The sequence below is a fragment of the Simochromis diagramma genome, unplaced genomic scaffold, assembly GCF_900408965.1.
Source record: "Simochromis diagramma unplaced genomic scaffold, fSimDia1.1 OVJJ01000421.1, whole genome shotgun sequence".
Lineage (NCBI taxonomy): Eukaryota > Metazoa > Chordata > Actinopteri > Cichliformes > Cichlidae > Simochromis > Simochromis diagramma.
Window position 1 is genome coordinate 8,530,699 of NW_024387250.1, and position 13,363 is coordinate 8,544,061.

Below are 13,363 nucleotides of genomic sequence, written 5' to 3' on the forward strand. Positions count from 1 at the left end.
ACATTGCATGTTGTATTCCTTAACTGACTAAATATTAAATACTAAGAATTTCATTGTGGTGTATTTCTCATTCTGTTTGATTACAAATCTGAAATATTTCAAAATGTTTTGGGGTTGTTTTTTGTTTTGTTTTAATCATCAGAATTCAGTTTCTGATCTCTAGGATCTGATTGCAGTTTGTTTGCTGCCTGTTTCCATGGTCACCAGTGTTGGCATTAGTAGTTAAGTTGCACAGTGTGTGGAGTGCGTGTTTGGTTTTACTGATTGTGGTCTAAACACCTCAAGCTGTAGTGGAAAAATGGTGAAAGGCGGAAAGCGGCATTTTTCAGTGAGCACTGATTGCAAATGGGTAAGAAGTCTTCATTTCATTGGTTTAATTAAATCATAGCATTCTAAACCTAGATGTGTAATTAGGTTTTCTTTCATTTTGTTCCCAGTTTGCTCATCCAGGTTTATCAGAAAATGAGACAAAGACTGGAGAGAACTGTACAAGCACTGGGATCATGCTGACTCAAGTGAAGTCATCGTTGCCTCAGGCTTTAAACTTTCAACGTTATCCTAAATGGAAAAGTCAGCAGGTGTGTATGTAGATAAGGCATGGCCTTACTGCTTTTGATATCATAGTCACTGCCAGTGGCCTTGATAGTTTTTCTTGGACTTGCTATCACAGTTCTGTATTTAGTTGCTCTCCCAGTATGAGTTTTATGGGTTAACTTGCAGAAATCCAGAGAGTATCCCTTCTCAGACCATGACAACAAGCACGCCTTAAAAGATGACGTCATTGTATTCTCTCATGTAAGTATGTAGTGAAAGGTTCAAGGTTTTGCTGAACACAAGATTCACCACATTATACCTTTAAGAGGGGACCGTGTCTATTCTATGTTGATGTACTTCAGAGTGTGGGAAGGAGGAAGTGTCTTGATGATCGCAGACAGCATATCTCCCGTTTCTGCCTGTGCCATGGTGGAACTGACAATAGCACCAAAGAGACTCGAGGGAACGCCACAGCCTACCAGAGTGACTTCATAGTGAAGGAGGTTGTTGACTCTGCATCCAGAAACCGGCGCTTCCCTCACAACCACAGGCAGAAGTCTGCAGAGGCAGCTTTGGCACAGGCGGGGGAGACGTTTATGTGGTTCGGACGAGACGATTCTGACCAGTCTGACACCCTGCAAGTGCTGGCAGCTACCAACTGCTCAACACCATCCAAGCCTTAAGATATTCTTACATTTAATGCCCAGATGGCATCATTAGGGGGCCATAGCATGCACAGAGCTTCCTTCACTTGCATATGAGCTGTAATCCATTAAAAATTGTGACCCAAGATTTATCCCACAGCATACTCAATATCAAATGTTCCAAGATTGGAAAAAGCATTAACATAGTTTAAGTAACATTTATTGCATAGAAACTATGCAAAGTGATTACTTTCAAAGTTTAGAACCTGCAAAAACTACTTCAGTACTTTTGCTAGTACTTAAGTGATTTTATCTCTGTATTTCTAACATTGTAAGGCTGGTGATAAAATGATCAGAATCAACGGCAGGTACTTTTTGTATCTCAACTGTTGAGAGTTCAGTCAGCCTCGGGCAGAAGAATGAACTATCAGCTAATGTTGACTCCATTAAATATGCCAAAGTTGCTACAAACATTTCATAAACGCAATATAGCAATGTAGCACAATGTTATTTGAACTCAAGTTAGCATACGCTGAGTTAACGTAGCTATGGATGCATCTGAACATCAGTGTGCACAGGCCTGATTTGAGTGCCACTATTAGTCTACGTGAGGACTGTTGGTGGTTCACAGTTTTGCCAGCAGAGGGCAGCAGGGTTACATGAGCCATTTGGCCTGCCTAGCCAGTGAGTTGTTCATTGTTCAAGGGCCAAGTTGTATGAAAAATGTAATAGCCACAAAACCCCTGTGTAATATGCATGTTCTGTGAGAGAAAATGTGGGAGGGGGGGAGGAGGAGGAATAATTAGAAAAATGATCCTGCTATTTTTATTCAATACATATCAACATGGAGATATTCAATTAGAGCATGCGAAATAAATTAAGTTTGATTTGAGTCATAATGCATGGGCTTGTTTCACCCCAGGGGATGAAAAGGATGGATGTGTGTGTGCAGCCCATAAAGAGAGAGGAGGAAGCGTGGGAGCCAATGACAGCGAGCACTGCTCAGAGAAAAGCACTTAAGTGAAGAGTGTCCCCGACCACTCTCTCCAATAGCTGATGTTTTCTCCAGAGCATGCTCTGACCAGCTGCTTTCTTTCTTTAAATACTCACCGGGGAGATGGATTTTTCTCACAAGCTTTCTTTCAGCTGTTGTAATTAGCTGATCCACATACCACGCTGACCTTGTAGGCGTTTGTTTCACTTTTAAAAGGTGAAGCAGACCTCAGTCTTTTCTCAGACAAGATGGCTGAGAGATGTTTGTGTGAATCTGTGGGCCTTTTGCGATTTCACTTTGAGATTATCTGGCACATCGCCGTCAGAAAAAACGATCCCCTGATGCAGGTGCACAATTAGGAGGGGGATGTATGATGAGGAGATTACTTGTGATGGTTTCCAGGTCTGTTTTAACCCTATTTCTGCCATGTCACTGAGACAACAGCCTGGAGCATTTTGCTATTTTGCCTAAACTATTGTCAAATATTTTGTGAAGGCCAGCAGTGTTGCTGATGAGAGAGAAAGAAGCGCTTATTAAGGAAAAACACCTGTGCTCTGGTTTGACGGTTGGTTGTGCCTGGTCTCGACTGGTTGTCTGGCACCTCTGTCCCTGTGGGTGCATTTCACAGACTGCACTTTTCTTTGGACTTGCCACAACTTGAACAACTCCTCCGCACAGAAGCCACCAACACTTCAAAATCAGAAAGTCTCATTAGCTCTGTCAGAAGAGCAGTAAGGCTTTTAATACTCGACAGAAGAGTGAGAACGCTGAAATAACATGCCAATCATTAGTCGTGTCAGGCCGTGCGTACTGTATGTGCCATGTTTAGTGTGTTACTGCATGCCTGTTACATCACGTAGCCGGCAAGTATATATAAATACAGTTGCATGGTAGAAAATCAATCCTTCTCCCAAGGACAAAAGGCACATCTCAGTAAACAAGCATTCAACCACCAAAGCCTTGCACTTCATGAATATTAAATCAGTCACTTTGAATCCTACCTCTTTGGTGTTGGTGGAGGCCCTAGTCTGGATTCTTACCATTTGCTGTGATTTATTCACAGGTGCATGTGTCTCTTTGATGTGTTGAGTTGAGAGGTTTTGCACCTGTTAGAGAAAAAAATGCTTTGAAAACAAGAGGTGGATTTGCCAGACAGTCAAAATAACAGCAACAGAAGGAAGATTTGTGTTGCCATGGTACATTGTGTGCGTGTATGCGTGTGTGCTTGTGTGTTTTCTTTTCAAAAAAAGGCTGCTGCGCTGTTTTGACACATTCTGTTGTGTGCAGCAAAATTGGTTTTTGTCAAACAAGATCTACCTTCCTTTTTTTGTAAATCCCACATCAGTTTTGGCATCCGTTCTGACATTATGAAGTTGTGCATTTTTCATTTTGTGCATTACCTATTCATTAAAGATGTAACTTGAAAGAGAGTTGCTATGGAGATGCTGCGGTTAAATCGCGTATCTCAAAGATTTTTTATTTCTGTTTATTCTTTTGCCAATTATAACTATGTCTAGCTATCTTGATTTCTTTCGATTTTTCACCCCACTTTCAATATCTTTTTTGATACGATGTCAAGGCTCACAGTAGGACTTTTCCTTATGCCTAACACTTAATCTTGTTCAAACACTCAGCACATAGTCTAAACAGCAACTATAGAGTCCAAAAGTCTTTCGAATTGGCTGGGTTAAACTACACCCAAACTTTAAGACTCCTTCCAATCGCCTGTCAGTCATTTCTCTTGCAGTGCTTCCAATTCCCTGGCAGTGTTATTTTTTCAGCAGCCAGTTGGTTGGTGTCCCCTGGCAGCCTTAGTGGTCCTTGTTGCAGTAACGGTCAGGGGCCCTCCTGAGTCTGAGGTTGGTGATAAAGGTGGCTGGCTATCTCATTTCCACAGAGGACTAGATAACATCCTGAGAACATTCCCATCACTTGAGGAGTTTGTTCAGTTGAGATAAGAGTTCCCCTGCTAAAACCCAGCTGGGAAGCTCTGTGTTTGCCTGAGTGTGTGTGTCTTTGCACTGTGCATGTGTGCCTTAACAGAGTACTTTGGAGCATGTTAGCTGCAGTTCTTTTCTGTGCTGCAGCTGTGAGGTCCGCCAGGCTCCGATCGAGACGCTGCCTCAAAAGATCAGGCCTATCCTTGCATTAAATCACATTCCCCCATGCATTTTTCAAACCTCCGACAAGGCTTGCATGTTAATTTGTGCGTAGGTGGTGAGAATAATTACATTAGCCTGGTTGTAAACAAAGACCTACAAGCAGCAGTCTGTTCAAGTATCCCACCAGAGAAAGAACAAGCAAGTAGTATATACAAGGATGGATGAATTTATAATGCATGCTTTACATGAAGGCATCTATAGCTGTTGTATCTGTAATTAAATAGCAACATGAAGAAAAATGAGCTGTTTTTCAAGCAAAATAAGCCTTATGCATTCTTGATTTTGTCTTTTGTTATATATTTAGAATAAGGGGAAACAATGCACAAACCACAGAGGATAGTTTTCTTCAGAAACACACTTTTATAGCCCCAAAAGCTTTGACTCGATTGCTGCATGTGCACAATGTTACCAAGTGTTTCATCACTGCTTAAGAAGCTCCACCTCTTAGTTCCACCACACTGCTCCTTCATAACCACATTTTAATCTCATTAGTAAAAGGCATAATGCAATGTACAGAACCAGAGATAGGCCACACACACACATCCAAGAGTGCTTATGCAGTGTTTCATACTTGAACAAAAGGGGGTCATTCATACAGGAAGCTGATCAAAAATATGTCAACAAGTGAAGGCTGCCTCAGTCTTCTCATAGGAAGAGCAAAGTGACACAGCTAAAATACGGAGATTCTATTTTCTGCTCCGACAGAGAGCCTGTGTAACTTCCTGCTTTCAGCCCCGCTGCATACTGTATGTAACTGTTTATATAGTCAGCCCTGAAAACTGCTTCAACATCTCATAATCACAGCATTCTATTTCCTGCTGCAGACCTCACAACAAGTCTAATTAACCGTTTTCACACTTATTTTCCAGTCAAACGGGTAAATCTGCCTCATTTGCATTCTATTGAAGGCATAAATATGAGGCAATGAAGGCATTCTTATGTCCTTTAACGGATATGACAGAAGCCTTAATGCAGAGAAATATAATTAGATGTGAGTGTGGCCATTGTTATTATCATGAGATTTTGTGCCATCTAAAAAGCACAAACTGCTTCACTGTGTGTCTACTAAGTGTACAATGGCATATTCCCATGAATCTGACATTATTATCAAATGTAAATTGCACTGCCATGAGCCGCTCATTACAATGTGTGGAATGTGTCACAAGTTGTTAAAATCTCAATTTAACATGATCTCCACATTTTAGCTGTGGATAAAGTCTTCTAGTGGTGAAGTTGAACTTAAATTAAATGCACTTCTCCTCCTCGGGAAGGACGAAAGATGTAAATGATGTAGCCAGTGTAAAAGTAGCGGAGTTATGCACACTGATTTATACAAGGTTATTTTTGAATAGCAACATATTGGATGCATGGACTGAATGAATAAAGATCTTCACAGTTTATGTTGATATTAGAAGACATATAAATCAAAAGAGCCAAGTATTATAGTACGCACACGGCATCAAGAGCCAGTAAAAGGAAATGCTATGCAATAAGGTGATTTAAGCATGAGAGACTGAGTCAAGGTTGCAGTGAAATATTCATTCAAATGAGGTAAAGAGTGAAGCAGCATAAGAATAACCCGCCTTTAAAGATTAACATAACCCTTGGAGGTGTTATTGTATCCCCATAACCAAGTCAGAATTCAGCAGGTGCAGAACAGCTCTCCCTCTCTTTGAGTTACTGCATTAAGTCCCTCAAATTTAGTAGCACAATCATGAGCCTCCCGTTCACTCTCTGGAGTAGAAGAATCGCTTTGCATTTTAAAAAGGTCAAACACTCAGATCTCTGCCAGGAGGAACTGAGGGAAGAAATAATGTCTCTCTGCAGAAATATGCAGTCGCACACCACTGATCCTCTCCAATACCCACTGTACAGTGAATAGATTATAACTCTGTGTGTGTGTGTGTGTGTGTGTGTGTGTGTGTGTGTGTGTGTGTGTGTGTGTGTGTGTGTGTGTTGACTGACATCCTCTAACAACTACTGTATAAACAAAAGCAAATCATAATAATGTATCAAACCAAATGTGGTGAATATTTCAATAATGTGGAAGATAGCACTGATCAATTTTTCTACAATTAGACATATTCAATTATTATCAATATATAAATAGTGCATTTGTACTCTATGAGCCGCATCCACTCATTCACAACGCATTTTGTATATCCTTTACACACTTTTTTTTTTACCTATCATGCATTCACATACAGACAAATGCATCAGAGGCTTCAGTATGTTGCCCAAGGACACTTTGATATGCAGACTGGAGGAGCCGTGGATCGAACCACACAGTTGCACAGTTCCTAATGGTTGTTTTTACTTTCAGATGTGCTTCGGCAAATAAAGCCTTTGCATATTTGTTTTTACAGCAAGGGCTTTAACTATGTAAACTGCAGTAAACACAAAAGAGGATCAGCTCATGATTAGCAAACATTGCATTTTGCAGGATTTAATTTGTCACAAAAAAGCTGATTTTAATCACCCTTTGCCTTCAAAATGACACAGAGATAACAGATGATGCTGCCACATATGTCTAATAAAAGCACATTAATGTATGGGTCTTACATACTTCATTACGCATGTCATTTGATATCATTAAATGATGTAATATGTCATTAGCTTCTAAATATATTTGTGGCTAACAAATACTCTCTGTTTCTTTATCCTCCCTTCCCCTCTTTTTGCGCTGTGAACATATGCTTCTATTGGTGTCCCTTGTTGGCTAGTGATGGTCTTTGGAGTGTTTGGGTTTCTGCCCAGTAGTTACATTGTGCCGGAGACAAGATGACCACAGGGAAGGATGGTCTCAGGACAGGGCCAAAACCCCCCAGGCCTGGGACCACACATGCAGGGTACATGGTACAGCAGATACAAACAGAAAGTATGGAAATGATTCGTCTGCTGCTTGAGGTGGTTTTCTTTGTCTTTGTGGAAAGCTCTACTGGACGTGCTGGAAAACTATGCAGAGACTGAAGTGACTGGGAAATCCAACCATGCTCTCCGCCATCTGTGCCGTGTTATATGGCTGGCACTAATGTGTGAGTGAATCGAGGGTCTAAAATAATTGTACTGCAGGGACTGGAACTAAAAAGGAATATACGCTGCATGTTTTGACATGAAAGAACAGCTGCAGTTGCTGCTATCTGCACCTGTGGCACGAAGAGCAGAAATCTTTGCATTTCATCTATCTATCTATCACATCATATAACACTAAATTACAAGTTTCTTTACTTAATTGTTGGCCCAGAGCTGATATCAACTATGTGTAAGCTAATATGTTTATGGATTTCAGATAAAAACAAAAGGAGGCAGCTTAATATGAAATGTGGTTAACCTGACAGTTAATCAAAATGTTGTTTAAATAAGATTAGTTTTAAACTGCACTTCACGGACAAAGAGAATGGTGAAGCTTATCTCAAGTGATCAATCAGTATTATGCTAATGCCTACAGCTAAATGTGTTTAAATAGTGTAAAAGGGGTTATGTAATATAATACAGGTGATACTTCTGACCTGCGCATTAAGCAGTTGAGCTAGAATACATTTATCAATTTCATGGATGGTATTTGGGCATTTGGCTAATCTTATTGTATGTTAATAGGTCTAATTTATATATTCTTTTTATTTAATTCAAATTAATTAATTTAATTCAAAGTCTTAGCTGTCAGCCATATTTTATATAACATGGAAAAGCACCATAGGTTCAAGCTAATGCTAGTTATGTGAGTTAACATTGTCTGGCAAACTACTGACATAACATAACATGTTGTATTATGTTAGTTTTAGAATTTAGGCATCAGATAGTATTTTGACAAGTGTTAGCTCGGGTTTGCTAACTTTTTTAAAGTTTGTTTTTATATGAGAATACTTTTAAATTCAAGTAGGCTGTTATTATTAGAAAGCTTGGCTAGCATGATTAGCATAATTGAAGTACATTCAGCATTAGGGTTATGGACATGCCCTGGGGTTCCAGAACCATCCAAAAAGGTCACTGTGCTTCCTCAGCTGAATCCTACTGACATACTTTTACAACTATAAGTAAAATATAACCAATCAGTTGTTTCAGCAACAATAATTAAATTCAATTTTATTTATATAGCGCCAAATCACAACAAAAGTCGCCTCAAGGCGCTTTAATTATTTAGTTAATAGTAGCTTAAAGTATCTGCACCAGCATGACTGACGACACTGATTTTAGAGTGCATGGGCTTATGCAGTATAACACAGGTGACAGTTTAAACCTGCACATAAAGCATCTGAGTTAAAATTCCATGTATTAATTTAATTGGTGGTATTTGGCTAATAATAGTATATGTATGTTATTATTTTCTTTTTTTACTTAGTTAAAATCCCTCAGTTAAGCAGTACTCAAGTGCTAGCCATGAAGCACATTTTACATTACACCATCTAAAAGCACCATCTGGGTAAGCTAATGTTAGGTCTGTTAGTTGAATTTTGGCAAATTACTAGCATAACAATTTAGAAATTTGGGCCATATTAAATATTTTTTTTGTAGAATATAATTCTGTTTTTGATTAAATATCTGTGCAGTGTGTGACCATCTTAGAATATACTAATAGTATATAGTATTACTTTAAAAATTATATATACTAACAGGCTGTTAGTTTTGTCAGTTAGTTGTTATGTGGCTAACACTGTTAGCATTATCCAGGCATGTTGTATTATGTTATTTTGAGCATTTTATATATCTATATCTATCTATATATATATATATATATATCTATCTATCTATATATATATATATATATATATATATATATGATTACCAAGTCTGGCATAATTGAGATACACTCAGCATTACTAGGAGCATACTGTGGATTTATGGCTATTATGGATAACAGGTCATGATAGATTGGCTTATGCTTCATTTTGTTTGTGTAGGCTGTAAAGGTGAGGCATTAATGTCTGTTCATTTTATTTATTTATTTTTAGGGTAACAAAATAGCAATGTGAGTTGAACCTAACACTTGCTTATCCTGTCTATCTGCTCAGACTAAAACCCTGTGCACACTAATAAGCTGTACTTAAATTAGTATTAGAGACACTGTATAGATTTGTATATATTGTCTCTGTACTGGTCGGAGAAGATATTACAAGGATTCATTGCTGCATCTCAATTCAGACGTTCAATAAATAAGTTTGAAAGGAGCTGGTGGTAAGAAGACAAGAGTTTTCAGACAAACCATACAAACAACAAAGAAAAAGACAATGAATACAACCCCCCCAAACATATTTAACTGTAGTAACCGAGGCTTAACATTACGAAGGAAAATGTACTGAATAATAGTCGAGTCTGAATCGCCTTTCTCGAAAATTCCTACTGTCCCATCTATATCAACTGGAAGGAGAGCCTCTCATCTGTGCTGTGCGCGCGCGGGCCCGCGTGTAGAGTGTTGAGTGTGTGTGTGTGTGTGTGTGTGAGGGAGAAGTGGGCAAAGGCTCCGCCTCACTCAAAAAGCGAGAGGGGAAAAAAAGGAAAAGCAAACTGATACACACCTCTCAATTCTGGCAGGAGGAAAAGAATAGGAGTGTTTATGAACCGTATAAGTAAACAGCAGGATAACCAGGCACACCGAGAGCCGAGGCTACTTCCCCCCGTAAAAACCGACACCAGGCACCGTTTCCCTGCGCCGGAGATTGTCCCGTTGCGTTCAGGATTAAGTTTTTATGTCATCTAAAGGTGGATCATTATCTAAATCCGAGATAACAAGCGAATTTGAAATGCGTAGCCTGCGATGCTATTTCTGGAGCCCCCAAAGCCGACGTTTGAACTCTCAGTAAACATCCAGTCGAGGTAGGATTCAAGATTATTGCAAAGGTGGTGTAAAATATGTCGGTGTGTGCTCCACCGGGGTATAGTTTTGAAAGCTATACTCGCATCGCTGTCCATGTGTCCCTGCGCCATCAGCAAGGAGAGACAAGGGAGGGTGGGAGTAGACATTAGCCGATACTCCACTTCATAGTGATGTGGAAATTGGCTTTATTAAGTTCCTAATGAGGCTGGGCAATTAAAAGGTAACGGTGAACATCCATTAAACGTCCAATCAAGATCAGCTATGAGTGCTTTAAATAAAATTTAAAAAATTGCATTGATAGATTTTTTTTTTTTTTTTCATTTTTCATCCGAAACCAGGAAGAACATGCACGGAAGGAGTTTGATTAAAAGTTTAGTACTGGTGCAGGCCTATTTTGCAGTTCTTCCTGGCATCAGTATGGACATCTCTAATCAGCTGTAGCATACTAATTAGTGAGTGCCAAATAAGTTAATCACTCAATCAGATATCTATATGAGCATCTGCACATTTTCACACAGAGGATGGTCCTTCTATTTCTTAATTTTGAGAAGCACAGAGTAGGCACTGGTTCTCATAACTCTCACTCCCTTTTCTTTTCTTTTCTTTTTTTTTTTAAAACTGCATTTGGAGGCTCTAGTGAAAGAAAGCTTCAAGTGGAGGAGGAGGACGAGGAGGGCGGCTCCATTGTCTGGCCAGTGAAGGGGTGGGGATAAGAGGCTGTATGCAGATGTGCTGCTGGCAACGGACATCTGCTCTACCCCCTTGGGCATTGTCACAACAGGCAAGGAAACTTAGTGTGGAGCCTTCCTGCGGAGAAAAGACCTTTGTTAATGATGTGCAGGCCATGACCTGCACCCTTCCAGATCCCAGCGTTTGCATTTTAAACGCTACATTTAGCCGAACATTTAATTCGGCTTGCTTTGAATCAGATAATGTGGAGTTTCAGATACTCTGATTTTGTTTTTCCCAGCTCCTTCAGTCCCACCTGCAGCACCACCCTCCCCGTTTGCCTTTCCCTATCTCTCCCCTCATCTGCCAACCTTCAGCTCTGATGGGGGAGTTGTGGTGGGGGTTGAACTTACTTTCCTGTTGTCTTTGTGGACTGTGTGTGTTGAGATATGAAAGCTGGCCTCTCAAGGCAAATGCATCACAGGCAGCATCAGAGTGTACATGGCAGCTCCTATCAGGCCTTTTGATTCATCGCTGAAGGGGAAAATGCCAAGAAAATGCAAAATCACCGTTTTAATATTTATGATATATACATACATACACACACAGACACAGCTTGTGCTTCATGGTAGCGCTCGGTGTTGATGTGCCTGTGCGCCTGTGTTTGTACTGGAAAACAGGAGTCTCATTTGCCTCAACAGATATTCCCTGGTGACTGCTGGAGTCACTGTACTGTGATTAGGAACATGATTTGTGCTTGTACTGAGCACCGTTGTACATGGCTGATTTGCTGTGCAACATGCTTGTGTAGGGACTTATTTGTGTGTCTCCGCTGTGTTATACCATGCTGGAGAGTTGAGATGCAAACTGGGGAGCAAGTGCACCAGAGCAGGAAAAGATGATAGTTTTTGAAAGCACAGCTGCTCTTACTGGCATGTGCCCGCTTATTTGGCGTTTGCTTTTCTTTGGACAGAGGTCGCATGTTTTGTTTATTAAGAAAGCGAGCACTTACTTGAACTATATCCATGTCCCGTTGTTGATATGATTACTCTGTAAAGAGGAACAGCTAGAAGCACAACAACAGCAAAAGGAAAATCATAATCATGCATCGACTGCCTGTTTTGAAGTCACAGAAGCAAAGCAATTACAATTGGTTAATCATATTCTCAGAGCCTAATTCTCCATTTAACACAGTAATTTAGATGCTGCTGGAATAGCTCTTGTGAGATCTTCTGAGAATTCCCATAATGGCCAGAGTACTAACGGCTCCCTAAAACTTCCCGTAGGTTGGTTTGAGAGGATTGTACTGTCATGTGATATTTTTTTTTTTGCTGTGCATTGTGGAGAGGGGGTAACGGGTGTGAAATTGCACTGTGCCAGTTGCAAGAGGCTGAAAATGTACCAACTATACCACAGGTCTCTTTGAGCATGACTGCAATTAATCTTTTATCGGATAAGTCTAGGTTTTGATTTTCTTTATGCAAGTTTTGTTTGAAAAAAAAAATCAACTACAGCTAATTATCCAGTTCAGTTCAGTTTATTTCATCACAGTTTGAAGTTGAAATTTGCATGTTAAAAAAAACAAACAAAAAACCCCCCAACACAATAAACAACAACAACAAAAGTTTTTTTGCACCTCAGCGCGTGTGACACAGATCTTTAGACATCTTACAACTCAATCCTCAGATTGCATTAAGGCTTTGATGCTGAAAACAAAGATTGTGCTGTGATGTAGTGCACTTTGCAAACCGAGGGCTGAGCACTTGAGAGGCATTACAATGATGAGGGAACAGTTGTACTTTAATTATTCCTTGAGCAACTGTTGTGCTATGTTAACAACTGCTGCTGCCTGGTAATAGTTTTTTTCTCAAAGAACACGCATTTAAAAATCTGCTGTGTTTAGTTTAATTGGTGCATTTTGCAAATCTCCTGCACCTGCTTTCTCCCTGTGCTGTTGTGCTGTGTCTCTGAGTGTGTCGTTTTTTTCCTTCTGCTTGTCAAGGATAGTTTTGGGAGAGTGGATGTGGACTGCAGCAGACAGCAGCAGGTGTCTGATTCTCCTCGCTGATAAGACCTGTTTGCTCAGTGTGCTTAAAAGTCGCTGCGCTCTCTGACTCGCTGTTTGTACATGTGGGTGCCATGCACTCTTGTCTGCCACCACTGATAGGATATACACAGTATGGAGAAAGGAAAACATCCTCAGTGGTTGCTCTTATGTACAGCCAAACCCTTTCCCCCCTCCCCATACTCTCATGGGTGTATTCTTTATTTTTTTTTACTTTGGTCCTGCAACACTGGCGTCTTACAAGCCTCTTTGAAAGCTTAGCCAATTCCACATAATGTATTTGAATTGCAGTTTAGCTAATGCAGCAGCCAGGAAATAAGCAAGTTCTAACCCACTGCTGTATTTGAAAGCATTAAGATTTTTAATTGAGACAATCAAACGCAAAACTGCAGAATCATAGTCCTGCCAAAAGCTACACATTAAATCCAAAGTGATGCCATCACTGAGGTGCATTGTTGCTTGTACTGTTTTTGAGAGATGCTG

General features: G+C 40.0%; 2 protein-coding genes across 2 annotated transcripts in view; both read left to right on the forward strand.

The window, feature by feature from the left end:
* The first annotated feature begins 126 nt into the window (after window positions 1–126).
* Window positions 127–6,152, forward strand: tex36 (testis expressed 36). Its single transcript, XM_040001368.1, has 4 exons — window positions 127–349; window positions 438–578; window positions 721–795; window positions 897–6,152. Exons 1-4 carry the CDS (start codon window positions 299–301, stop codon window positions 1,215–1,217), a joined length of 588 nt encoding a protein of 195 aa, XP_039857302.1. The 5' UTR covers window positions 127–298; the 3' UTR covers window positions 1,218–6,152.
* A 3,634-nt stretch (window positions 6,153–9,786) lies between these two features.
* ctbp2a (C-terminal binding protein 2a) overlaps window positions 9,787–13,363 on the forward strand; it is a 79,541-nt gene continuing 75,964 nt past the window's right edge. Inside the window, exon 1 of the mRNA XM_040001357.1 lies at window positions 9,787–10,145. The gene's annotated coding sequence lies outside the window, so the exon portion shown is untranslated. The remainder of the gene's footprint in view (window positions 10,146–13,363) is intronic.

Coding starts and splice junctions, on each gene's coding strand:
- tex36 (XM_040001368.1), top strand. CDS start 299: ATGGTGAAAGGCGGAAAGCGGCATTTTTCAGTGAGCACTGATTGCAAA. Junction 350..437: donor TGAGCACTGATTGCAAATGG/GTAAGAAGTCTT, acceptor TTTTGTTCCCAG/TTTGCTCATCCAGGTTTATC. Junction 796..896: donor ACGTCATTGTATTCTCTCAT/GTAAGTATGTAG, acceptor GATGTACTTCAG/AGTGTGGGAAGGAGGAAGTG.